The following is a 27,408-nucleotide window of genomic DNA, read 5'->3' on the forward strand; positions in this document are numbered from 1 at the left end:
ACTCTGCATACCTATGTAGAGGGAGAGATTGAAGACTGAGTGACAGGAATGGGGAAAAAGAGGGATTTCGCTCCGTAGGAAGGCCATTTTCCTGTCTCCATCTCTGTCCTTCAACATCCCTCTCTTGCTGTTCTCCCTTCTTCCTCAGTCTTCCTGTCCATCTTTTCATCTGTCGGTCCATGTGTGTGTCCATATCAAGCAGCATTCCCAGCAGCTGCGGTTTTGCAAGAGCCGGGAAGAAACTTAAGGATGCTTAAATTTCTACTGTGGAACGAATTCTGAGCGCCCAGGGAGCAGCGCAGCGCGCGACTGACACCCACCTGTCCTGCCCAGGAGCCTTGCAGGCTGGAGGGCGGCTGGAGAGCGGCGGCGCCGAGCGGCGAGGCGGGCGCTGCCGGCCGGGACTCGGGCAGCGCCCACCAACCGCTCCGCCCCGGGACAGCCAGCATGAGCAAGCCGGCCGGATCAACAAGTGGGTACCTCTCCGGCCGCCGTGGGGCCTAGACGCGCAGCCTGGGGCGGGCGAGCAGGGAGGCTGGGGAGGTCCTGCCTGGAGCGCTGCGACTCCGAGCCCCGGGACTCCAACGGGCGTGTGCGTTCGGCCCAGCCCTGTAGACCGTGAGTTGGAGCATTTCGTGGTGAGGGGAGAGCTGTTTCGTTGCCTCTGGATTGCTTGATCCCCCCTGTCTGGTGCGGTGAGAAGGTTACGACCCGCGCAGCCCACCAGTCGGATGAGTTGCCTACATTTAGCCGCCAGGTGCTGGGTGGGGGGAGCCATGGGGGCGGGAACTGGGCCGCAGTTTCAGGCAATAGCACAATAACACACTCGCTCAAAACTCCGAGCTCCAGCGCGCAAAAGCAACTCTGTGCAAAGCGGATTTTGAATGGAATGCTTTGCACCCCGTTTCTAGCTATTTCAAATAATCCTGCAAACTGGGAAGCAGAAACAATTTAAAAGTCACATTTTCCTTAATCCTAAATCCGCGTAGGTCATAACTGGGGAATTTAAAGTATGGCGAACCACTCTAGCAAAGAGAGGACCAAATCCCTAATCCCAAGGACTTTTCGAGCCGGAGCCCAGCAGAGGCAGGAGTGCTCGGCCTGCTCACTCCGTGCGCTTCTCTCCTTCCTCGAACTTCCTTAGTTGCCGGCTCTCCGAACCCCAGGCCGCAGCTGACCTCTCACCACCCCGAGACTCAGGAGCGCCGGGCTAAGTGTGTGTGCGAGGGCATTTGCTTGCACCGTGCCTGCGGAACCCAAGAATGTGCAGGCCCGAGCCAGCGCTGAGCAGGCGCAACCACGGTGCTCAGATCTCCCGGGGGCATTTCAGTTCCCGCCATCCCGTGGCCCACGGCTGAGGGCTCCAGGGTCTGAGGCTGGGGACGACCGTTGCCGCCGCAGTCCCCATATCCCGAAGTTGCCCTGCTGCCGGTGTTGTTTTCGCGGATAGCATTTTTGGCGCTCTATGCGTTCCTTCCCGCCCCCTCCCCCTTTCACTCGCCCTCATTGTCCTGAGTCTTTGAAAGTTGGGAGAATCGGAGATACTTCTGAGGACTGGTAATGAAGTCTCACTTAAGTGGGATGCAATTCCCGCCCTCCTACCCCCTTCCAAGAAGGAGGTTGTGTTTTCACTTTGTCCGTTGGTTTTGCTTTGGGTGCTGATCTTTTAAAAATTAGAGTAAAATGAACGTGAACAAAAAGAGAAGGAGAAATGTTTCGAGCTGGGGCAGAGGGAGCAGAGAAGGAGCCCTAACCGCGGCCTGAATGCAGAGCGGACCCTGGCGCAGGACTGAGTTTCCCGTTAGGCTCGGGCCTACTCTGACCCTCGCTGTTGGAATTTCCAGGAGGCAAAGCGACCTCGATTTTTGTTGCCCGCATTCCCGGGCGTGAGTGTCCTTCCCAGGAGGTACAGGAGGCCGTTTCTGTTGCATTCTGAGCCTCCATTGCAAAAACTGAAGCCCGCGGGTCTCGGCAGGCCTCCTAGCTCGCTCGCCCCGGGACAGGCCCTCGCCTACACCCCTGGAAGTAAGGAGCACCGGGCTCTTTCGTCCATTTCAGGGTGCGGAGCCGCTGGGGCCCTTGAAAGGTGAGGCCTCAGAGGCGAGGGAGGGGTGAGCGGGGAGCTCTGCCCGCCTGCGGCTGCGCCCCTGCTGTGGACTAGGAGGCAGGCCAACCCTCCAGACTTTGGGGGAAAAACCACAGTGGGCTCATTGCGGAAACTTTGGCCGTTCCAACTTCCCAAGAGCCTGAGGGAGGCCTTGGAAGCCTCCAGCCCCGGCTCAGGTCGGGACGCGGCTGCTGAGCTTTCTCAGGCCCGCAGGACAGAGGCCCCCGCCCGTGGCGCCGCTGCATCTAGGCCCTTTCCAAACCGGTGGCGGCAGCCAACCCGAGACCTGCGTCCCTCGGGCCCGGGGCGGCGAGGAGGTCGGCGCGCAGCGGGCCGGGTCAGGACTGGGTCGAGCAGCCAGAGCTGCAGCCCCCGCCTTGCCCAGCTTCTCGCGGCTGGAGAGCAGAGCGATGTCACCCGGAGCCCCGCCTGGGTGGTAACGAGACCCTGGCCAGTCACCCCTGCAGCCCAGACTAACTTCTTTCAACAGCCTCTGATGGTAATTACAGTAATCGAAGCTGCCATATATCTTTAGGCAATTATGACACACAAAAAGCCCCGAGGGGACCCCCTGGCGAGGGAAGTTAAGAACGGTTTTCCAGCTTCAGGAAACTCCGGCTCGCCTCACGTCGGAGCTCACTCGGCTTGCTAAATGAGAGGAGCTTTGCAACGGGGTCAACCAGCTTGTCTCGTGACCCCAAGTCACCTTAACGTGGCTGGGTGGCGGAGTCTGAGGCACAGACCCGCTATGCCCCGGAATTTTCGCGTCCCTCCCTCCTGGGCCCCGCCCCAGCCCGGTTGCCTGTCTCTAATCTACCCCAGGAGCCGCGGCTCGGAGGTCTGCGCAGAGGCAGGACTTGCACTGGTGGTGGCCTAGGGGGCAACAGTCCGGAAGCTCGGGCGGGGGAGTCCGAGGAGGGGCCCCCACCCTGCACTGGTCTTCCCTCCACCCTTGTCGGGTTCTCCAGCGATGCTGTCCTGGGCTTCCTGTCCGGATGGGAAGTGGGGAAAAAGAGACCCCATCACTGCTCCTCCCACTCACTCATCTTGGCATCTTCAACGGTGCCACGGGGAAGAGGACAGCTGGGGTGACAGTACTGCTGGGCCCCAAACGTGGACCCTGGAGCGGTCAGAGGGCGCGTGTTATGCAGAGGATGGTTGTAAAATATGGAAACCAAGTTTACTGCTTGCAGAGTGAGTGCCCGTGCAGCGGAGCTCCAGACCCGGTTCCTGAGCGACCAGGAACTCCCTTGGGCGCAGTGACAGGCCCAAAGGAGTGGAGGACAAGACCTGCTGTGCCCTCGCCTGGCTCTCTCCAGCCCCTCCCTCCCACAGCACAATCTCCCCTCCCGCCTTGTGGGAGAAGGGGCGCCGAGCTGGTGGCCGCCGCGCCGCGCGCCTCCCCTGCCCGCCTTTGTCGCCGTCCGAATTCCCATGCTACTCTTTTTGACGGGTCACTGGTGGCTCTATAGGCAGGTGCTGCCGCGGGGTTGTAATTACCCGGCCGAGCCTGGTCGTTACCGAACACCCCCCACCCCCAAGCACGGTCCCCCGCGCGCTCTCTCCTCCCACCCCCTCCACCTGAGACTAGGCTGGGACCCAGGGTGCAAGCTCGCCCGGACGCCTCGGGTTCCAGGAGCGAGTTTACACCTCCGGTGCCTCGAGGCCCTCCCCACGCCACGCCCTCACCTCCCCTGCTCCCCTTGCCCAGACGTTTCACTGCCGCCCCTCCCCACCCCAATCTAATCGTAGTACCCAACCCAAGCGCTTTCCGCAGAAGCTGTCGAATTTCAGGGAGGCCTGAGGCCGCTGGGGCCCAAACTGGAGGTCTTCGGATGGGTAGAAGAAGAGAAAAGCAAGTGTTAATAAGTCAATTGTTATCAACTATTGTTATTTTTAAAATTAAAGTGTTAATTAAGTTAACAGTTTAATACTCCCTTTGTTTTCCGGGAGGAAGCATTTCTAAGTCCCTATAAACCGCTTCAGGCACTTGTTGGACTCTTGAACCTTAGAGGAAAGGAATTCCTCCCTTTCTAAAGGGAGGCCAAATATTACCAAATATTCTAAAGAGGCCAAATATTACCCTCTCCCTGACACTCCTCCAGGGTCTGTGGCCACCCCAGGCTTGAGGGGATTCCAGGGAAAGTGCTCTTGAGGTGGGGTCCATGGGGGGTGGGGGGATTCAGCCTAGAAAAATCGGTCAGATTCTTAATTTAAAAAAAATCAGGCTCACACAGCACTGGAAAAACCGGGAGGAAGAGACCCATACAGGACCAAGTGTGTGGAGGCCAGTCGTCTAGGGAGAAAGGGCTTAGGAAATGGAGGGAGAAGAACGCCTGTCCCAAGCTAACCCGGCAGGGAACCAACAACTTGCGTCGCTCCCCTCTCCCTTGCCTAGCCCCGAACCACTTTGCGGAGAAAATAATTTTTTCCTAAAAGAAATAATTTCTCCAAAGCGACTCACCAAGCATTTTTTAAATAGGTAAAGCGAAAGTTGGCCAATTACCACTACCCTTATTATCATTAATAATCCAAGTATTAGCATTACAATAATAATCCTAATAATAACACCGCCCGGCGGAGCTCAGAGAAAACTCGATTGCCTTCCAGCTGCCACCACTGGTTCCAGCCGTGTTTGTTTTTCTTCTTTTCCCTTTTACATTTCAAGTTTGTCTCCTCGCGCGCTCACTAACAACTTTCTCTGTTAAATGCAAAAGCGGAGGAGGGAGGCGGCCAAACTTTCCGCGGAGCAGAAAGGCAGTGGAGGGCCGCGCTGCCGCCCGGGCCTGCTGTCATCTTTTATTCCAAAATGGGTCTCGGCGATTAGAGGAGACCCAAATACATGTAGCGGTGCATGAATAATGCTCATTGTAGGAAACTGACACTTGCTCAAGGAAAAAAAGTTTGGCTATAAAATCACTTCATTATTTGCTTTTACCGCAGCTTCGGTGCTAATCCCTTCAGAGGTCAGATTGCTTAGCATCTCTCTCTCCCTCTCCCCTTTTCTCCCTCTTCTCCGCCCTCCTTTCCCTCTCGCCCCTTCCCCCCTTCCCCGTCTTTCCTGCGATTTCAGGCCGCATTTTAGATATCCCCTGCAAAGTGTGTGGCGACCGCAGCTCGGGGAAACACTACGGGGTCTACGCCTGCGACGGCTGCTCGGGTTTTTTCAAACGGAGCATCCGAAGGAATAGGACGTATGTCTGCAAATCTGGAAACCAGGTACCTTAGCCAGGGCTGCACTGCTCGGCTCCCCTCTGCTGCCTCCTCACTCTTTTGTTTGTGCCAAGGCCTCCTCTGAGTTTCCACGCTGTTGAGGAGAGACCCAGCCCTGACCTCTCCCTTCCTCTCCCCTCCTTCTTGCCTCAACTCTTGGAGGCCCTTTGGCTGGGGAAAGGCGGGAAGAGGTAAGGAAGATATGAGTTTATAGAAGGAAGTCTGAAGTCCTAGAGCCTCCCTACACTTTTTTTTTTTTTTTTTTTTTTTTTTTTTTTTTTAATTCTGACAGATTTTGACACTGGTTAAGGCCCACACCCAGTGGCTCTAAAGCTGGTCCAAGGGACCTAAAGAATGTAGCATCTAAACCACAAGTAGCCAGCAGGAGAAAGAGCTTTGTTATTGTGCCTGCCCACCCCACCCTCACTCCTAGCAGCATCAAGCTCAGTCCCCTTATCACTTGCCTGGGATGCAGAAGTAAGTGGCACACAGACATCTGAGTCAAGGTCACCACCACCTTTAGCTGAGACCACCAAGTGAGTGCTGGCCACTTGGAAGAGAGGCAGTGCTTTCTGAGGAGTTGTGCCTTTCCGACTCCAGAGAATCAGGGCTGCTCTGGAAGTGGGCAGTGGGAATTCAGCACCCATGTGACCTTAGCTGTGCCTTGTCAGAAAAGGGCAGGGTGAGGAAGAAGAGAAGATTCAAAAGGAAGGTGCAACTGGGATCCTCCTCAAGCTTCCATATCCCTGTTCTCCTTCTCTGCTTAGAATATGGACCCAGTTGGTTGTTTTGGTCTTGAGTAGGCAAAACTGTCTCAAAGAGACAGAGGAATCTGGCATGGGCTCAGTATGAGCCAAAGCTTCTAGAAAGAGTGAGCAGAGCCCCTTGACTCAGTTTCCAGCTCAGTAATAGGCTGATTTTAACTAAGGAGATCAACCTTCTGGTCCCACACTTTGCCTTCTCCTTACCAGCCACTCAGACCCTCAGCACAGAGGCCTCCATTTCACTCCTGGAAAGATCCCTGAGGGTGCATTAGTCAGGAGTCATCCTTTGGTAACAAAATAGTAAAACACTTTTCACTAATTAGTAAATATAGGGTACATGTATACACATGCATACATTGCCTGCTGCTAGCGAATGGTTCTGATGTCTTTTTCTGAAGTCATGTCTGCTCATATCATTTTCTAACAGTTTTGGATTAACCACAAAAACAGAAGATGTTTACATTGAGAGAAATTTTGAGCTCTCTAGCCCTGTTACCTGTTTAATTGGATACTGTATCAGTTTCTAGCTTCACCATATGGACACATCACATTTTACATGCATAGGACTGTATCCCAATAACTCCACAGGATTGTGCGATTACTGGGGGTTGTCAGATTTGAACGAACTTCTACTTAGATTGTCTTTTGCTTTTATGCAGTGAACAGAATTGGAAAATCAAGATCTCTGATGTTGTGCTTGATCTTTTAAAAGGGGATGGCTATCAATTCAAGCATATTGATATCAGTCCAAGTGCTTGTAAAGGACTGATAATAGACTCATCAGGCCTGGTGTTCTTCTTGCAAGGAGAGTAAATGATCATAGCTGAGGCATTCATCCTTCCCTCTGGCACTAGATATTTATATACGTTTGATCTGATTTGAAGACCCACTTAAGAACTAATGAAGGTTTCCATTTTGCATTTGCATGTTTATAAGAATACTGGAAAGATACCATCTGAGGATAGATATATGATTACATTTAATAATAAGTTTAAAAAACTTATTTACCATGAACTATTACATTGGCCAGCAAAGATGCCCTAAATGATTCACTTTGGATCCCAAAATTATTTCCTTTCTCTCTTATTCTAAGATTAAATTATATTCCAATGTATGATTAACAGTAATGGGGACATTTAGAAATGGATGTGAACATCTGTCCTACCTTTATTTTAAATAAATCATCATATTTTAAATTGGAGAAGCATGAACTCATAAAACTGCATTCTGATGTGTAATTTTCCCCTAAAGGGCTTCGGGGGAAAAAACATACTCCAACTTCAGAGTATATGAATTTTTGAGATTATGAAGCAAAATAAAAATACATTTATTATCTTTCCTACAAATGTAACAATTTCGCTACAAATGTAACAGTAGCAGCTTCTATAAATATAGGAGAGCACACAATGTCTTAAACATTTTCTGTGTATAAAACTCATGAACATGACTCTTTATGTATCCATGCACATGTCCCCTCAGTAATGACACCTAACACTGAATAAATTCCAAAGGAAACTTTATCTGTAGATTTCCTCTTTCAATGGCTAATGTTTTTTTCAGAAAATTGCATTAGGTAAAACATCTATTTTCTCATGCATCTCAGATAAATATTTCTAAAGAAGTGACTACCTTTATTTTTTCAGTTACCATGCTAACGTTCTTAGTCCATATTATCATTTAGACTGACAGTCCGTCACATTACCTTCCTGGTCCTGTTTACATGGTGGGCATTTCTATATTTTGCTCAAGCCTTGAGCTCTTCCTTTTTCACCCTCATCTTCTCTGGGCCTTGCCCTCCTAACCCCTCACCTTCCAGGAAGGGCCGTGTTTCTATGCACCTGGGCCAAGGCTAGTCTTTAAGGCAACTCTCAACTGGCTGATAATAAGGTTGGCTTCATACAAAAGCAGAAGTGAGGTAACAGGAAAGTGAAGAATAGATGGGAGAGATTTATCTGATAGATAAACGGGCTTGCCCGGAAAGTGGCAGAGAAGGGTAGACTCAAGTACTGAAAGCAGAAAGGATCGTTGGCGGGAGGGCGGTATGGCGTGAATCCTGACCCAAAAGCCAGCTCTTAACGGAACTCAGAGGCCTCCTTCTCTGGGGCCAAGTCGCTGTCTTCGGTCCTGAAGTCTCCTTCCTGTTCCACCACTCCGCGACCGGCGGAAATTCCCCTACCGAGGGCCCCGCAGGGCTGCGGGGTCTGCTAACCCGGCTCTCTATCCTTCACCTGCTTGGAGAAGGACGTTTTCCCCTTGTCCGCTTTCTTGGGGTCCGGGACTGGCCCTCTTGAAGTAGCCTGGGACGTCCCAGCCCCTTCTTGATCTGGCCCTGCTCATGCCCAAGGCTCTCGCGTTTTGCAGGCCCAGGCTCGGGGCTCCAGGGCCTGCGGTCGGGCAAGGTCGCGCCTCCACGCCGTTTCCCCGCCCGGGTGCCGGCTCCGGGTCTCCAGCCTAAAGGCCAGGGGGACCGCTGACTCCCTGCGCTCTGTTCCAGGGAGGCTGCCCGGTGGACAAGACGCACAGAAACCAGTGCAGGGCGTGTCGGCTGAAGAAGTGTTTGGAAGTCAACATGAACAAAGACGGTAATCAGTGCATCCCTTTATTCCACTGTTGATTGAGTAGTAAGGAAATTATATGTACAGAAAATACTCGGCACTCCTATGCATGTAAATCAACTTCGGAGCACTTCTTTCCAGATGCTGGGAATTGGCCTCGGGCTTTCAGTCGTATCCTTCCCGTCTGTCAGCAGGAGCCGCTGGCGACCCCTAGAATTCCCCAGGGCAAGACCCATGCCCACATCAGGAACTTGCGCCACACAGTCATCTCCACAAAGGCAGCCCTTAGGGGGACCCCACTCTCTAGGGGATCGCGGCGCATTTTCTACCTCCGGTCCTAATCCCTCTTCGCAGCCCTTCGTGACCACCCTTAAGCCTGCTAGCCTCCCCCAGGATCTTAAAGTCTGGATAGTCTCACGGAGAGGAGATCATACGGACTGGAAGATCGCGGTGTGTTGGAAAAGGGAGGGCAGATACGCGAAAACGCGCAATTTCCAGCCCATTTGCAAATTCAAGATCAGCACGGCCATTGGGCCGATGTGAGCTTTTCCAGGGCCTTCTCTCTGTTCTACAGAAAAGAGGGAAAGGGGGCTGGAGAGGCAGGGTGACGCCCGTGGGTGCCTCGGACACCCAGCTCTCCCAAGGCTCTTAAACGCAGAGCAGCAAGAACCAGGACGTCAGAGTGCTTCCTGGGCCTGGAGTACGGTCCGAGCTGCGTCCCCCGCTGCAGCCTGTCGAGGGCGCCCCAGGCTCAGGCAGGGGGCGAGGGTAATGGGCTGGAGGACACCGTGGGGCCTGGGAACAGGGTGCGAGTGGGTTTTGCTGTGAGGCGGCTCGGGCCGGGTGGCAGCTCCAGGAGGAGAGAGCCCCTTCCTCCGCGGCGCAGGAAGCCGGAGGGAGCGTCCAACCTGTTGAACTTGTGTATTGACAAGTTGTCAAGCTCGGCGGGCGGAAGATTGCCCTGAATTAATTTGTTTATTTAAACTGTTGGTGGTAATTGTCACATCTCCCCTGCCTTTCTCCAGCATACTAGGAGACGGGTTCTCCCTCTTTCCATCCCCTAGCAATCCCGGGACTCGGTTCCTTTTCTCCTGCGGCCCTCAGAGGCCAAAAGCCATTTCGCTGGGGGCGGGGCCTGGGGGTAGGGAGGGTTGTTCTTGGGCGAAGTTGGAAAAGTCTCTGCAGAGACGAGGTGTCTGGCGTGCACGACGCTCCCTCTCTTTTGGATGGGGGCGAGTATACCTGTCTACTCCGGCCCGGAGGGTCTCTGGTTTCCCTGCGAATCCCCTTCCCTGGTCGGGAGGAGCCCTGGACCGACCGAGAACACACTTACTCTTGCTTGAGGCTCTGCCATTATCATGGCACTTTGAGCACGGGCCCCTCTTCTAAGTCTCAGCCTCCGAATCTATTCAGAGTAGTGGTTAGACGATCTCAGAATCCCTTCCTCCCTCAGATTCCTTCTCTCTTCTTCTTTTCACCTCTTGGGCGGTTTTGCCTGCCCAGACTTGACATTGGGGCGGGGCTGGGGGGAGCGCCGCAGCAGCTGTGTCGCGACGTCTCTGATGGCCTGCATACGTTTCTGTTTGCCTCTGCAGCCGTGCAGCACGAGCGGGGGCCTCGGACGTCCACCATCCGCAAGCAAGTGGCCCTCTACTTCCGTGGACACAAGGAGGAGAACGGGGCGGCCGCGCACTTTCCCTCCGCGGCGCTCCCTGCGCCGGCCTTCTTCACTGCGGTCACGCAGCTGGAGCCGCACGGCCTGGAGCTGGCCGCGGTGTCCACCACCCCTGAGCGGCAGACCCTCGTGAGCCTGGCTCAGCCCACGCCCAAGGTCAGCGGCCTTGCTGGGCCCAAAGAGACTCGTGCCAGCGAATGGAGGAGAGGGACGAACCCAGTTCTTCTGAGCTGTGATGCGGCTCAGGCATACTGGGGAGAGAACTCCAGGGTGCTTGGCTGGTCTCTGCATGGAGCTCCAGCCCCCCTGCTCTGCCTTGTTCAGCCAGGGGTGCTCAAACTTGAGTGCACAGTAGAGTCAACCTCCGAGTAGCTACAAGTGTGCAGTCCCGATCTTATCCCCCCAGAAATTTCGTTTCTGCAAGTTTGGGGTGGAGTCCAGGAACCTGCACCTTTAGGAAACACCCACTGATGATCGGTGGTAGGTGGAGCCCTCGTCTAAACCCAGAGGGCAGCCTCAGGTGTTCCTAAAGGCCAGAAGAACCAACGTTCATTTTTAGAGGAGAGGAGTTGGCTACAGCTGGAGGAAGTGCCCCACAATTCCAGATCTTGGCCTGTATGCTCTTGGGTAAAGCCATGAGTTTCTAACACAAGAGAGAAATGTGGAGATCACACTGTTAGAACAGTCTGAGGAATCTGAGTTCATTTCCCATGCTTCCTCACCTACTTCTGAGGCAGGTGGATTTACAGCAGGGTTCATTCCATAGGAGCAGGACCCAGCCTGAACCACCTGGAAAGGCTGCCACCTAAGGCCTACCCTCCAGGCCTCCAGCTGATACCTACTAAGACCCCCACTCCAGGTCGATGAGGGCCTAAGATGTCCCCCAGAGGAGGGACAGCTGCAGCCGCACACTGCAGGGAAGCCAGACACCTGGGCACATGCACACGCACAATATTTAATATTGCTTTCTTACCCTTGATGTGTATAATAAGCTCGGGGAAGTAGTGTTATGAATATGTTGTCAGTTATGAATGGGAATGCTCTGTGAATGATTAAGATGTCTAATTGAAATATTTCCATAATATACTAATCCTTTCTAAAAATACTCATATGCATATTTGTGTTTGGGATGCCTATTAATTTATACTTTTTCACATCTATTTTTATTTACACAAATGCAAGCAGCTCTTGTCTAAATTGGGAGCCAGGCTTGGCACTTGGCTCAGCCCAAAGAAAATTTGCTGCAGGGGATAGAAAAGCCAGAGGACCCTCCGGAATGGAGAGGCTCCCAAAGAATGGAAATGGACCTCCCCCAACCAGTATTACTTTTCAGACTCTATAGATAGAGATGTTTGATTTTTTTGCCTACGGATGGCAACTGCATGTTTAAGCAAAACATCCAAATTCCTTTTTATGCCCTTCCTTGCTTTAATCAGAAAGTAAAAGTTTGTCTCTTCTTGCAAAGCTGTGGTTTCCTCACTTCTAGGTGTCTTTCTTTCTTCCCCACCCAGTACCCCCATGAAGTGAATGGGACCCCAATGTATCTCTATGAAGTGGCCACAGAGTCAGTGTGTGAATCAGCTGCCAGACTTCTCTTCATGAGCATCAAGTGGGCTAAGAGTGTGCCAGCCTTCTCCACGCTGTCTTTGCAGGACCAGGTATGACCAGCAGAGCACTGAAGCCTTGGGAAAAAGAGAGCTGGGAAAGAAGCAGTAGCACTCAGTCTTATAAAACTCACTCCATCCCCGGGTAAACCACCCAAGGCAGGCATCCATTCTTAACAGCAATGTGGAAACTACTTGTTTTTACTTGCTTCTTCCCATGGGCTCAAAATATCTACCTATATGATCCTTAGTAAGAAACATAATTACATTATTTCAGAAAAGCTGGGTCCAGTCTATGAAAAACACACATACAAGAATATTACCTCTTTTTGTTTGATTGAAAGAGCAAATATAATACCAATTTTAAAATTGTAATGATTTTCTAAAACTGTCGATGAAACAATGTTTTACTAAGAGCATTGGAATTGAGAGAAGTAGAAGGTGGTAAGAGTAGTAGATTTTCGGAACTGATGTTATTATTTATATTCTCAGCTTTATGTTCTCCATTGTGATGCTCCCAGTTTTGGTCATTAATTGATCAGCTTGTAAGACCAAGAGGCACAGTGCACACCTCCTGCAGGCTAGGATCTTCCTTGATTCTTCATGTTCTTCATGTGCTTTTAGACATTTTGTAAACAAATAGGCATTTTGCATAATTCTGTGGCTGTAAATGACATTCAGAGGAAGAAAAAGTGTGTGCAGTGAAACATTGTATTGTACTGAGAACCAGAAATTTTGTTGTTAGGAATATTAGAAATGCTAACATTTTTCTAACCTTAAAGGAAAGAAAGAAAACAAAGTGTTCCCAACCGTTGGCTGTTACCAGTGCATTCACAGGAATTAATGACAAATTTTCCAAAAGGCTAATATGTAGTTCTAAAAGCAAAGGATTTATTTCTTCAATTCATTTCATACCTAATTAAAACATAATAGTGGCCCTTTATATGAAGTATGTTTCCCACGGAAAGATCAGGCAATGTGCTAAAAGCATTTCATCTTCTAGCATGAGATGTTCTTTTTTTCATGGCCTGCCCTTTCAAATATGGCCAGAATTAGATATTGTTTACCTTGCATTTTACAATTATTTCCTGTACTTAATGCAATAAAACTAAAAATAAAACATATAAAAATTAAAACCTTTGGTCTAATTGTGATTTTGGTTACAAGCCTTCATGATTCAGCTCTTAGCTCCCAAAAGAAATCCTTTTACATAAATCATTTAGAATTGGCTGGTTTTTAGTTTTGAGATTTTTTAAGGTAGTTAGGTCCTATCTTTGAACAGGTTTACTGCTTAACTCTAACCATTTGCTGTGTGTGTGTGTGTGTGTGTGTATAGATTGGCTTTTTTTTTTTTTTTTTTTCCAAAACAAGTATTTGTATACTCTCACCCAAACAAAATGTACTTACTGTCTGCCACTTAGCCCTTTGGTAGAAATCCTTCGACAAAGAGCAAACTGCAGTGAAATGGAATCTGGTATATTAATTTGGAAAAAGAGACAGATTTTCATTTTAAATATTCAGTAGCACATTTTGTTAGAATAAAAATGACAAGCACCTTGATGCTGTCCATTTATGGGTCTCAGAAAAATCAAGCAGTGAGACGAGGAAAACTCAGCAAAACCCGATTAACATAATTACACCCTGATTTCCCCCAATGCCTCTTGGGAATTAGTGATCTCTGTCTCTCTCCCAGCCCAGCCCCCTCAACCCTCCAGGAAGATGGGGACCCAGCTCTGCAAGTGTCTGAGGAATCCTCAACCCTGCTAATAGCAGCATTCTCTGTGAGGGGAATCCACCTGCTGGGCTGCTGGCATTTCATAAAGCCTCGGTCTCTAGAGGAGCTTCTAGGTGGTCAGGAATGGGTGGATACAAGGACAAGAAGGGCAAATCCTTTTCTGAGAGAAGGAAACTTTGGAGAATTGGAATGGCTGACTCTCAAATCCATGTGCATATCTATAGGCACCTTTTCAAAAGGAAAATATGGGAAAATAAGGGAAAGCTAGAATATTCAGAAAAAATTACCAAGACAGGCATTTAAAACACTTTTTAAAATAATGGAAATTTACATAGTGAAATTGTTTATAAATTTATAAATTACACACTATATTATATTATACATCTATTGTATGACAGCTGATGCTTTTGGAAGATGCTTGGAGAGAACTGTTTGTTCTAGGAATAGCACAATGGGCCATTCCGGTTGATGCTAACACTCTACTGGCTGTATCTGGTAAGAATTGCACAATTTAATGACTTTGTTGTAGAAATTACCATAAAAATACATTACTGAAAAAAGAACAACATGTAAAGAATAACAAATTCCTGCTGAACAATAGAGTATACCTGTCATTTATAAATCTATATTTAAATGCAAATAATGTTGTTTTGTTGTATTCATGACTGCTTGCATTGTTATTTAAATGCAAATTACTGTGTTTGTTATCATCCAAGAGAAGATTTTATATTAACTTTCATACAATATAGCCAGTTTACATGGAATCAGATATCTTAGAGTGACAATTGAATAGATATTGATATGCAGGATTTTGTCAAAAATCAATATTAAATCATGAAAATGCCTTCATATTAGAGTATTTATCCCATATTTTTATTCTAGGCATGAACGGTGACAACACAGATTCCCAGAAGCTGAACAAGATCATATCTGAAATACAGGCTTTACAAGAGGTGGTGGCTCGATTTAGACAACTCCGGTTAGATGCTACTGAATTTGCCTGTCTAAAATGCATCGTCACTTTCAAAGCCGGTAAGCAGACACAGACCCCTGTTTCTTCTCCTTCCCCAGTTTTGCCACCTCACTAATTCAGCCATCTCGAAGTTTGAACTGACCTTTGCAAAAAGAGGTGATGGTTTTCAAGGGAGCTGATAATCTTAATCTGGCCCCATTTTTGATTGCTATGGGAACCTGCATGTTCTGCTGGGCATCCACTTCCACAGAGGTGCATTCCCAGACCCAATTTCTTCTTTTTCTGTCTATTTTTAATTTTTTAAATTTTTTTTTGAGATGGTGTCTTGCTCTTGTCACCCAGGCTGGAGTCCAATGGCACCATCTCGGCTCACTAGAACCTCTGCCTCCTGGGTTTAAGCAATTCTCCTGCCTCAGCCTCTCGAGTAGCTGGGATTACAGACACGTGCCACCATGTCCAGCTAATTTTTGTATTTTTAGTAGAGACAGGGTTTCACCATGTTGGCCAGGTTGGTCTCAAACTGCTGACCTCAAGTGATCCGCCTGCCTCGGCCTCCCAAAGTGCTGGGATTACAGGCATGAGCCACCGTGCCTGGCTCCCAGATGCAATTTCTATGCTGTCTATCACAGTTTCCTGGTCTTCATTTCTAGTTCCTACACATAGTGGTTCTGAACTGAGAAGCTTCCGGAATGCTGCTGCCATTGCGGCCCTTCAAGATGAGGCTCAGCTAACGCTCAACAGCTACATCCATACCAGGTGACCCTTGTTTGCCTTGAACATGTACTTAAGAAAATTGCCTCCATTGTGAATGTCTGAGCAGGCGGTAATAAGCCAGTTCAAACATTGTGACTAATTATCTTGTTGCCAGCCAGTTAATTTAGGGAGAATCCATGTCGTTACCTATCTCTCAGGGTGGGTGAGAGGAGCAAATCTAATTAGATGATCAAACTGAAAGCACTGTCAGACATATTACAGTTGTCCTGGTGGAACAAACTAATCCGTCAAAATAATGGAACAACATTTGTGTGAATGGGTATGGAGGGGTCAAAAATGAAGCCCAGGCCAGGCACGGTGGCTCACGCCTGTAATCCCAGCACTTTGGGAGGCTAAGACAGGTGGATCACGAGGTCAGGAGATCGAGACCATCCTGGCTAACATGGTGAAACCTCGTCTCTACTGAAAAATACAAAACAATTAGCCAGGCTACTCGGGAGGCTGAGGCAGGAGAATGTCGTGAACCTGGGAGGCGGAGCTTGTAGTGAGCCAATATTGTGCCACTGCACTCCAGCCTGGGTGACAGAGTGAGACTCCATCTCAAAAGAAAAAAAAAAAAAATGAAGCCCAGAGTGTCATGGTTGGTATGTGAGAGACTGGCCACATCATCCTTGAGAAAACACAGGTGCCTTCCTTCAGATGCCAATCTCAAATGAAAGGATGAGAGAACTTTCCAGAGAGGTTTTTTTTTGAGACAGGGTCTTGCTCTGTTGCCCAGGCTGGAAGGCTGAAGTGCAGTGGCATGTGAGCATGGCTCACTGCAGCCATGAACTCATGGGCTTATACAATCCTCCCACCTCAGCCTACTGAGTAGCTGAGACTACAGGTGCATGCCACCACACCCAGCTTATTTATTTATTTATTTATTTATTTATTTATTTTTGAGATGGAGTTTCACTCTTTTACCCAGGCTGGAGTGCAGTGGTGCAATCTCTGCTCACTGCAACCTCCGCCTGCAAGCGATTCTCCTGCCTCAGCCTCCCAAGTAGCTGGGATTACAGGTGCCTGCCACCACACCTGGCTAATTTTTGTATTTTCAGTAGAGGTGGGGTTTCACCATGTTGGCCAGGCAGGTCTTGAACTCCTGACCCTGTGATCTGCTTGCCTCGGCCTCCCAAAGTGCTGGGATTACAGGTGTGAGCCACCACGCCTGACACAACTAGCTAATTTTTAAAGTTTTTGTAGAGACAAGGTCTTGCTATGTTGCCCAGGCTGGTCTCAAACTCCTGGCCTCAAGTGATCCTCCCACCTAAGTCTCCCAAAGTGCTGGGATTACAGGCCTGGGCTACTATGCCCAGCCTAGAGAAGTCATCTTTTCACCTATCATAACTGTTGTTTGGCCTTGGTGACTGGTATCTGTTGTTTTGAGTCATAACATCTACCAGGTTACTTCTGGCCATGCAGGGCCCACATGCAGAGGCTGTTCTTGACTGTTTGTAGGAATTCTCAGAGACTGGGGCTCCAACAAAGCTCCTCCTGGCCCAGCACTGGGCAGGCCCATCAAGAAGTATAGACTGGGGGCTGAGGTGGCTCACACCTGTAATCCCAGCACTTTGGGAGGCCAAGGCAGGCAGTTCACTTGAGCTCAGGAGTTCGAGACCAGCCTGGGCACAACATGGCATGACTCTGTCTCCACCAAAAATTAAAAAAAAAAAGAAGTATAAATTGTATTATGCCATTAAGGAAAAAAAAACAAAAAACCTGGCTTTTAAAGATAAATGGAACCTTTCTAGTTTCCTGAGTTAGGACTGTGGTAGATTTGAGGTTGGAATAGAGTTGCTATTCTCTAGGCTGATTTGAAAGGAACCTGCGAAAGCCCATCTCCATAATCTCAACATCAGCTATAGATACTGTGGTAGGAATAAATACATCAAACGGGTAGAGGCTGTTAATGCCTCCCTCAACTAATGGGTCAGAGAAATCCCAAGTCAACTCTGTCCATTTGGGGTGATACCACTTCTGCTAAGGTCTCCCTATTTCTATCATAAACCCTCTTTTGAATACTAAATGAATAAAACTGTTCCCTGTCCATGGAATATCACTGAAACTATGTTGATAGTGCACCCGTATATGTTTTTCCAAATTAAAATGCCAGGATTTGAAATTTTTAATGCATATGGAATTACAGAATATATATAGTAGGCAGTTAATATTTGTTCAAAATTATTAAATGGAGCAGTACATAATCTGGGTACTTCCACTAACTTGTAGGCCAGGCAGAGTGGCTCACGCCTGTAATCCCAAGCACTTTGAGAGTTCAAGGAGGGCGGATCACCTGAGGTCAGGAGTTCAACACCAGCCTGGCCAACATGGTGAAACCGGTCTCTACTAAAAATATAAAAGTTATCTGGGTGTCATGGCATGCACCTGTAGTCCCAGCTACTCGGGAGGCTGAGGCAGGAGAATCGCTTGAAGCTGGGAAGTGGAGGTTGCAGTGAGCCGAGATTGTGCCACTCTACTCCAGCCCCAGGTAACAGAGTGAGTGAGACTCTGTCTAAAAAACAAACAAACAAAAAATAAAAAAACAAAAAACCAAAAACTAACTTGTATGTCCTAACTGACCTTTGACATTTAGAACCATTATGGTATTAAGAACTTAAAAATGAGGCCGGGTGTGGTGGCTCATGCCTGTAATCCCAGCACTTTGGGAGGCCGAGGTGGGCGGATCACGAGGTCAGGAGATCAAGACCATCCTGGCTAACATGGTGAAATCCCGTCTCTACTAAAAATATAAAAAATTAGCCGGGCGTGGTGGTGGGCGCCTGTAGTCCCAGCTACCTGGGAGGCTGAGGCAGGAGAATGGCGTGAACCCGGGAGGCGGAGCTTGCAGTGAGCTGAGATCCGGCCACTGCACTCCAGCCTGGGCGACAGAGCAAGACTCCGTCTCAAAAAAAAAAAAAAAAAGAACTTAAAAATGAGAAGAACATGGTATCCAGTTATTGATTCAGTCAAGCCTTTGCCGAGTATTGGCCACATGCGGGGCTGCAGGTGGGCACTATGGGATACCAGAAGGAGCAAGACACTGCCCCTTATCATCTCAAGCAGTGGGCAGCAGTGTCACTCCAATCCAAATAGAGAAGAGAGGAAAGCAATGTGGAGAGTGTGAGAGATGAATCCTAGACAGAGGGAGTGAGGGACAATTGGAAAGGCTGAAAGTCTGATTGGTGGAGGAAGGAACATGAGAGTTGGTCCTTCAATAGGAGGAGGATTTCAGCAGGAGAGAAGTTGTGTCTTGAGAGCGGTGGAGGAGCTGGTAGGTGTCCTGTGGGAAGTGCCAGGGAGGTGAGTGAGGAGGGGAGCCTGGTGTGCCGGGAGCTGCTGATAGGGTGGCCCAAGAGAATTCAACCATGGGTTAACAACAGCCTATTTTAGAGAAATGGCAAGGAAACTACATCCCCCCAACATCCCAAAAGAAGAAAATCATGTGTGGAAAAAACACATCTGCTTTGCCATGGAATTCGTATTATTTCTATTAAATATTAGAATAGTAAATATTAAATATCTTATTTCTTATTAAATAATGGAATTATGGAATTTCGTATTTTATGGAATTATTATTTCATTCTGATATCAGCTATAGCTGTAATTTAATATTTATATCTAGGGTCATACATGTGACAAAAATGACTATGCCTTATTTCTTAGCCCTTCAAATCAGTGAACACTTTTGCCTCCAGCACTTTCCTGTCTAGAAAAATAAAATCTGAAATTGAAATGAAAAGTTAACATGCAAACTGAAACTGAGCCTAATTGTATATTACAGCTCTGTAAGCTATTTCTCTAATTATCCAGGATGTAAGAAGGAGCCTAGGAATTGACATTCCACACAAACTATATGCTATACTGAAGATCAAATGTGCAAATCTGTAATAGACCTAAAACACTTAAACCTGAAAGAAAATCCAATTATTGATGCTAATGGATGAAGACAAGGGCATAGATATTCTAAAAGATAATTTTGATTAGTCAGACTCCCTCTCTCTCTCTGTCTGTCTGTCTCTCTCTCTCTCTCTCTCTCTCTCTCTCTCACACACACACACACACACACACACACACACACACACACACATTTTTGTTTTGAATGCCCAGGCTGTGTTGCAGTGGTGCAGTCGTGGCTCACTGCAACCTCTGCCTCCTAGGCTTAAGCAATTCTCCCACCTCTGCCTTCTGAGTATCTGGGACTACGGGTGCCCAGCGAATTTTTGTAGAGATGAGCCTTGCTTTGTTGCCCACGCTCATCTTGAACTCCTGGGCTCAAGCGATGCTCTTGCCTCAGCCTCCCAAAGTGCTGGGATTACAGGTATGAGCCCACCACACATGACCTCATACATTGCTATTTCTGGTGGTACCGTATGCTACATATAATAGACAATTAATTTTTGTTGACTGACTAACCAACCCTTTCCCAACTAGAGAATAAAATAAGTGGGAGAGTAGATGAGTGGGTAATCTGTTTGCAGAAAATCAGGAGTTGGTTGTCTATGGATTCCCCCAAATTCATCCTTTCCGAAGGTGATGATTTCTCGCAGTGGTTTATCACCATGGGAAACGTTCAGCATGTTGGGTGGATGCGCAGATGGCAGAGGTCGTCCAGGCAGCCACTGCCTCCAACTTGCTGCAGAATTATCTCTACTATGCCTGGTCCTGGGAAGGGAAATAGAGCTGTTGAAGAAAAAACTGGCCAAGGTGAAAGGGAGACATGGATTTGGGGATTACTTTCCAAGAAACATTAGAAATACATTCAACAAGGAGAACAAGTGGTAGGATTTAAGTTTTTTTTTTTTTTTTTTTTTTTTTAATGTAGATAAGCTTCGCCATTTCCACACCACACTACTAGATGTGGTCTGGTGGCCCCTGTCCCCAGGTGGTCATGAAGCTGGGCAGTGAAAGAGTCAGCTGAGGTCCTGAGAGGCCCAGAATGAACTATAAGCCTTGTATTCTGTGGAAGAGAAGGACTCTTATGTGCCCAAAGCTAAATAGACAAGCATGAAAGTTGCTCCCCTGAACTTTATTTGCAGGGTGGAGTTATTCGGTAGTTAAACACAGCCACCTGACTCCTTCGAAAGAATTTTGATATCCCTTAGCTTCTAGCACCTTGTGGCCTGGGTTGAACCCAGCTTAGTCACAGATGTGTATCCCGGAAGGTCAGTTTTTTGGGTGTTTCATTTCAGTGGAGGGAGCCTTCCTTATGTATATTGATATCTAATTCTAACTATTGGCTGAAGAAGTATCAGGGCTGCAGTGAGGAGGTGGGTGCAGGCATCTAAAGGCAGCAGAAGATTGAACTTGCACATCTGAGCACAAGATATATGTTGGACATCAAGAGAGGAAATTGTTAAGCAATTTCTCACATCTTTAATTACATGCCAATTTCATTGACATGAGAGTTGGGTGGCACTGCCCCAACAGAACTTAGTCTTTAATTTGCAGTGTAATAAGGATGGAATTATTCCTGAGAGAGACTAAGTATAATGCCTGAATAATAATTTGGAGAATTGCTTAGAAAAAGAAGCCATTTTATGTGAGGGAAATAGCCTTGTGAAGGAGTCCTGAGAATTAGAAAATGTGTATTCTGTTGCTAGCTTTATCCTCAACGTCCTGGTCATTTTCTATAATGGAAATCTTAAATTTATTATTTGGCTTAAAATTAGTACTATGTTTCTTAAAATTCTTTTTTTCCCCAAACAAAATGCAATCCTTTTGTTAATGTACAGAGAGTGTCTGTGTGATTTTGGCAGCATCATTTATGGTCTCCCTGCCTCAAGCAGTCTACCTGCAAAACAGGGACAACAGTGCCTGTCCAGAACTTTGCCGCAGGGAGACTGCGTTATTCAGGACACCTAGATCAGGAATGCAGGAGATGATGTATGTTCAAGTATAATACGTTAGTTTCCATGAGTAATGGACTCTGACCTTGTTTTCATGGCTTCTCATATTCCAGATATCCCACTCAACCCTGTCGCTTTGGAAAACTCCTGTTGCTTTTGCCAGCTTTACGTTCTATTAGCCCATCAACTATAGAAGAAGTGTTTTTCAAAAAAACCATTGGCAATGTGCCAATTACAAGACTGCTTTCAGATATGTACAAATCCAGTGATATCTAAGCTCACAAGGTACCCACTTTTCAGGATGGGACAGTATCAGATGAACTTCGACCCGTGGAGAACAAGCCTCAACTAACAAACCCTTCAGGAAGCATACACCGGGGAATGTGTAGCCTTCAGGAAAAAATGCCAATTGCCACGAAACATTCCAGTAGCTATGACCTGCCGCCCTGACCAGGGTGGGGAGGCTGGGAAGGAGAGGGGTACAACAGGACCGCCTGCGCTGAAAACTCACTGCTGCCATGTCCTGGGAGGGGGCAAACTGGGGGTTGCCACAGGCCATGCCATTCTGCCTCTTACCTGGAAGATCAGGCTGAACGATCAAAAGCTGAAACATAAGTAGTGCTTTCTTTTCCTTTTTAGCATATAAAGTTTGGTAACCAAATATAGCTCTGTGTATAACATCGTACTGCGGCCTTCAGAACTACGTTATGTTGGAGCATTTATTTTAAAAATAATGGTAGGTTTTAAATTAAAAGTGTTATCAAAAGTTTCCCCTCTATTGTAATACATTATTAAATGGCCTTCAGAACTGAGTTAATAAGTGAAAAGTAGCTTATGCTATGTGATTTGCTTTTTCGCTATCTTCTTTTTTCTTTTCTTTCTCTTTCTTTTGTTCTTTCTTCTTCTTCTTTTTTAATACCATAGGCCAGGCAACCTTGTCAAAGGAATTGGTGGACAAAACGAGATTCTCACCAGGACTTCAGGTTGGATAACATCTCAAAAAGAGAAGAGCTTTACTAAAAGAACATAAGTCAAGGGAGGATGAATCAAAACAGCAAAACCAAATAAAGTGGAGATGAGTGATTGAGTGAGGTAGATTGCTGTCCCGTTAACATAGTGCTGAAACCAAAGGCAGTGGGGGTCCAAACTCGTGGTGCAGCAAGTCACACCAGACAGGAAACGAGTATGGACGTAATTGCAGAAGGAACTTCAAGGAGATGAATGCTAAGAGGGTTCTTGATTGATCCATTGCTAACAGCCTGAGACTCTTCAATGCCTTTCCGAAAACTGGTTTCTAGTAAAGCCTTGAATGAACACACACACACACACACACACACACACACACACACACACACACACACCATCCTACACTTTAAGCTGCTCCTTTGGTATGACTCTATACTTATGGAAATGTAGAAACAAACATTTTTAAATAGCTGCTGTACTTTTCACATTTTGATTTATTAGGTACTAGCACTGAGGGAAAACATTCAGCACTTGGACTATCATAGGAGGAGTAAAACTTTCCTTGTACAAAGTGAATTAACTGATTTGTGAAGTTAAAAGGTTGTACTCATTGTATTTACAAAGAATAAAAATATATTGAATTTAAATGAACTCTGCCTGATTTCTTACCCTCCCTCTCTGGCTGGTTCTCACCCACCAGAAACAAGGTAGGGGCAACAGCTGGTGTTAAAACTGAAGCTCGGAGCACTCCAGCACAGAGCCTGCAGAACCGAACTACAAAGGCAATTTCCTTCTTACAGTGAATACCATTTGGAAAATGATGAATAAAGAAAGAAAACATAAGATTCTGTTCTCTACAGCTCTCAAATGTAATTGCATCTGTTAGAAAAATTGCTGTGTGAGGAAGAAAGAGGCCGATTAACCGAGTCTTCATTCCTTCCTCTGTTTCTAACTCTCTTGCCAACATTTCAATCCTGACCAGACACTTGAAACCATTTAATGATCAAAAATATGAAGTATGATAAAGTTCATATGGTGAGTAAGATGTGGAAGGAGCAGTAGAAAGGTCATCCAGATGTTCCCAGCAAGCCTTAAGGCACTGGTCCCACAAGCAAAGGCCAGAGATAGAAATCAGAGGTGCCCAAGGCCACAGGCACTGTGGACTCCTTTTGGGTGGCAACTCCAGCAAGAGATGCTCGTGCCTCTGCTCTTGCTAAAATGGCCTTACAGACTGCATATGTGAAATTTCAGCCGTGCACTTCTTGTCTACTTATTCTACAAAGAATGAGAATTGGTCTTAAAGAAAAGCACAGTACCCAAAGATTGTGCAAAATGTCCCTTGCAACACTGTTTGTATTTAACAACTTTAATATCCATTGACAGAGAATAGGTACATTGTAGTGAATACAGACAATGTCGCCATAGGCAAAGTGAATGGCTAGAGCTAATGTATCAACATGTGTAAATCTGAAATACAGTGTGTTTGTGTGTGTTATGGGGAAAGTAAATTGCAGAGGACACATACAGCTTAGTATCATTTATATAAAGTTTTACAACCTACAGAACAATACTAGACAATGTATATGAGTATATAAATGTATAGGAAACATTTAAAATAGGCATGAGTATTATAAATACTAACTGCTTGATAGTGGCTACTTCCAAGAGATGGGATGGGTGAAGGGTACTTAGAGGACCCTCAAATGTTTCTGTAATGGTTAATTTCATAAGAAAAAAAAAAACTCAAACAAATATGAGATCAATGACAAGATTTAGTAAAGCTGAGTGATGGGTCCAAGGCTGTTCATCTGTATCAGTCAAGTTTTCCTTCAATAATACTGAAAAACAAACATCCCTCAAAGCTTACACCAACAAACTCTTATAACTTGCTCACAGGACTGCCAGTCTCGTGTGCGTGTGCAGGGCTTGGCTGGGATCAGCTGGAGCTGACTCCAGGCTATAGTTTGGGTTTAAATATGCTCCAGGGAGTCTGGGGGAGGTGACTCACACCTGTAATCCCAGCACTTTGGGAGACTGAGAAGGCAGATCACAAGCCCAGGAGTTCGAGACCAGCCTGTGCAACAAGGTGGAACCCAGTCTCTACTAAAAATACAAAAAATTAGCCAGGTGTGGTCATGTGCACCTGTGGTCCTAGTTACTTGGGAGGCTAAGGTGGGAGGATCACTTGAGCCCAGAAAGTCGAGGCTGCAGTGAGCTGTGATCATGCTACTGCACTCCAGCCTGGTGACAGAGTGAGACCCTGTCTCAATAATAAATAAATAAATAAATAAGCTTCAGGGTTTCCTCATCCTAGACTAGCAACTTTCCTAGGATAACTTCTTTTCATGGCAACATGCAGAAGTGCAAGAGGCTGATGCAAAGACATTTACACCTGCTACTGACTTCACATTGCTTACTTTCCCCTGGCCACAGCTAGATCGATGGCCAACCTTCCCAACCTTAAGTGGGCAGAGAAGTGTACTCCTCCCATGGAGGTGGAGTGAGGGGAGAAGATTCACTGAACTATAACAAAACCTAGTACAATCACAATCTACTTTAGTCTATTATAAATATTCTCAGGAAAATTAAAAGAGAGTAAGATTCTTGGAACAAGCCACAGAATACTGATTCCTACTGGGATGACTTTTGTTTCAGGCATCTCTGCCATTATTTAAAAAAAAAAAAAAAAAAAAGCAAGCTGGCCTCCAACATTTGAAAAAGCCCAGAATTTAAAGCATTTAAAACTCAGTAACAGTCTCCTATGGGATTTTGGGGTTTCTGCTAGATGTAGCCTGACGATGGGCTCCTTTGGGTTCTTGAAGAACATTACTACGTGCATGGACTTAAGGCAGGTATTCTCCATGGTCTCTGTGGTCGGTGATGTGGGGGAGGCTCAACAGTGGTCTGTGAATACACAAGTTCACCATATACAATCCAAATAAGAGATGCATTCAGCCAAGTGATTATTGCAGTTAAAAAAAAAAAAAAAAGTCTTCAGTGCTTCTCCTTTTTTTTTTTTTTTTTTTTTTGACAGAGTCTCACTCTGTCTCCCCGGCTGGAGTGCAATGGCCCGATCTCGGCTCACTGCAACCTCTGCCTCCCGGGTTCTAAGTGATTCTCTTCCCTCAGCCTCTGGAGTAGCTGGGATTACAGGCACAGGCCCACGCCCGGCTAATTCTGTGTTTTTAGTGGAGACGGGGTTTCACCATGTTGGCCAGGCTGGTCTCAAACTCCTGACCTCAGGTGATCCACCCGCCTCAGCCTCCCAAAGTGCTGAGATTACAGGTGTGAGCCAGTGCGCCCAGCCTAGAGCTTCTCCTTTGATAAATGTTTTTTCTAAATCTGGGAGGATCACTTTTCAAAAGTGTTATTTACATATCGTGGCAATTAGGAATGATGTCTTACATTTGCGTTTAACTTACTTTTAGTTATCCTTTGATACAAGAGAAGAGAGAGAACAGGGGGTGAGTTCAGGCACTGAATTGAGACTCCTGTTATTTTACATATAGATTAGGTCTTCATTCCAATGTGGGAGCCCAAGCACTGAATCCAATGGCCAGAGATTGCTCATGGCTGCCTTCTTTACACATTTTTATAAAAATGGTAACACTACTTTTCTGTAAGTTTCTTTTTTTGCCTAAGGCTATCTCTCCTGATGAATACATATGGCTCTACCTCATTCAATTTAACATCTATCTAGTATTTCATTTTAAGGATGGACCACCGTGTACCCAACTAATTCCTTGTTCAGGAACTTGGTTTGCTTGCAGTGTTTCACTATAATAAATTAAACTGCAAAGAACTCACCTTCCACGTTCAGTTTTGTGGGTTTGGGGGGTGTTTCTGCAGGATAAATTCTTAGAAGTGGCATTTCTGGGTCAAAGATTATATGCATTTTTAATTTTGACAGATACAGCCAAATGGCTCTCCAAAGAGTTGTATCAATTTGCACTCCTGCCAAGAGGGTATGAGAGGGCCCATTTCATTGCTCAGAATTTAAAAGTGCTTAATCAGACACGGGCTTGATGAACACTTCAGAAGCTGTTAGAAAAATACAGAGAATGCGTATGTTTCTATTGTGAATATGCCTCTGCTACAATGCTTACTGGACTCATTAAGTAGGTCTCACCCTGTACTGATAGTCAGTTTGGTTGCACCAAATTTTTAGTGCAGGCCACTTCTAAGAACTTTTGGGAGTGCCCATGCTACAGTGAAGTTTGAGAGAAAGGGTAAATGAAAATGTGAAAATGTAGAACCAGGTTGGCTGATGCTTTTTATTTTATTTTAAAAATTTAATTAAAAAATTTTTTTGAGATAGTATCTCACTCTATCACCCAGGCTGGAGTGCGATGGCACCATCTAGGCTTACTGCAACCTCCGCCTCCTGGACTTAAGTGATCTTCCCACCTCAGCTCCCAAGTAACTGATACTACCATGCTCGGCTAATTTTTTTGTAGAGATGGGGGTCTTGCCATGTTGCCCATGATGGTCTCGAACTCCTGGACTCAAGTGATCTGCCCATCTCAGCCTCCCAAAGTTCCGTGATTATAGGCGTGATAATTTTTTTTTTTTTTTTTTTTTTGAGACAGAGTCTTGCTTTGTCACCCAGGCTGGAGTGCAGTGATACAATCACAGTTCACTGCAGCCTCCAACTCCTGGGCTCAAGGGATCCTCCCACCTCAGCCTACTGAGTAGGCTAGGAGTAAATGTGCATGCCATCATGCTCAGCTAAATTTTTTACTAAATTCTTTTTCTTTGCAGAGACAGGGTCTAAGCTATGTTGGCAAGGCTGGTCTCAGATCCTGGCCTTGAGTGATCCTCCTACCTCAGCCTCCCAAAGCACTGGAATTACAGGTGTGAGTCACTGCACTTGGCTGGCTTATGCTTTCTACTACTAAGATGCTGCTCTAAGGATCTTGTACTATGCATTTTACAATACCTTTTTGAAAACAATCAGTTCTAGAAATTGAAGAACAACAACTCTCTTTAACTGAATAACTCCAGTACCTTTACCACAAATCACAAATGGTTTCTTTTCAATGTAGTCTTCATTTTTAATAATGTTTTTAGATTTTTGAAACTCATTTTGTAACATTGCTGAATATTGAATATTGCTGACCTCAATAAAGACCATCAGGGAGCCTCATCAGATCTTTTACTGTACACTGTGAGGCAGGCTTGTCAGCAATGTGGCAGACGGCAGACTCTCAGATG

General features: G+C 46.7%; 1 protein-coding gene across 1 annotated transcript; it reads left to right on the forward strand.

Moving 5' to 3' along the window:
* The first annotated feature begins 383 nt into the window (after positions 1 to 383).
* Positions 384 to 22,567, forward strand: NR2E1 (nuclear receptor subfamily 2 group E member 1). The gene is made up of 9 exons (NM_001265967.2): positions 384 to 472; positions 5,181 to 5,326; positions 8,579 to 8,666; positions 10,235 to 10,470; positions 11,826 to 11,972; positions 14,052 to 14,148; positions 14,536 to 14,685; positions 15,277 to 15,382; positions 21,342 to 22,567. Exons 1-9 carry the CDS (start codon positions 448 to 450, stop codon positions 21,502 to 21,504), a joined length of 1,158 nt encoding a protein of 385 aa, NP_001252896.1. The 5' UTR covers positions 384 to 447; the 3' UTR covers positions 21,505 to 22,567.
* The last annotated feature ends 4,841 nt before the right edge of the window (positions 22,568 to 27,408 follow it).

Source organism: Macaca mulatta, chromosome 4 (genome assembly GCF_049350105.2).
Source record: "Macaca mulatta isolate MMU2019108-1 chromosome 4, T2T-MMU8v2.0, whole genome shotgun sequence".
NCBI classification, from domain to species: Eukaryota; Metazoa; Chordata; class Mammalia; order Primates; family Cercopithecidae; genus Macaca; species Macaca mulatta.

Excerpts from the sequence above, each read along its gene's own strand:
- NR2E1 (NM_001265967.2), top strand. The coding sequence starts at position 448 with ATGAGCAAGCCGGCCGGATCAACAA. Across the intron at positions 10,471-11,825 it reads TGGCTCAGCCCACGCCCAAG|TACCCCCATGAAGTGAATGG; the intron begins GTCAGCGGCCTT and ends TTCCCCACCCAG. Across the intron at positions 14,149-14,535 it reads CACTCTACTGGCTGTATCTG|GCATGAACGGTGACAACACA; the intron begins GTAAGAATTGCA and ends TTTTTATTCTAG.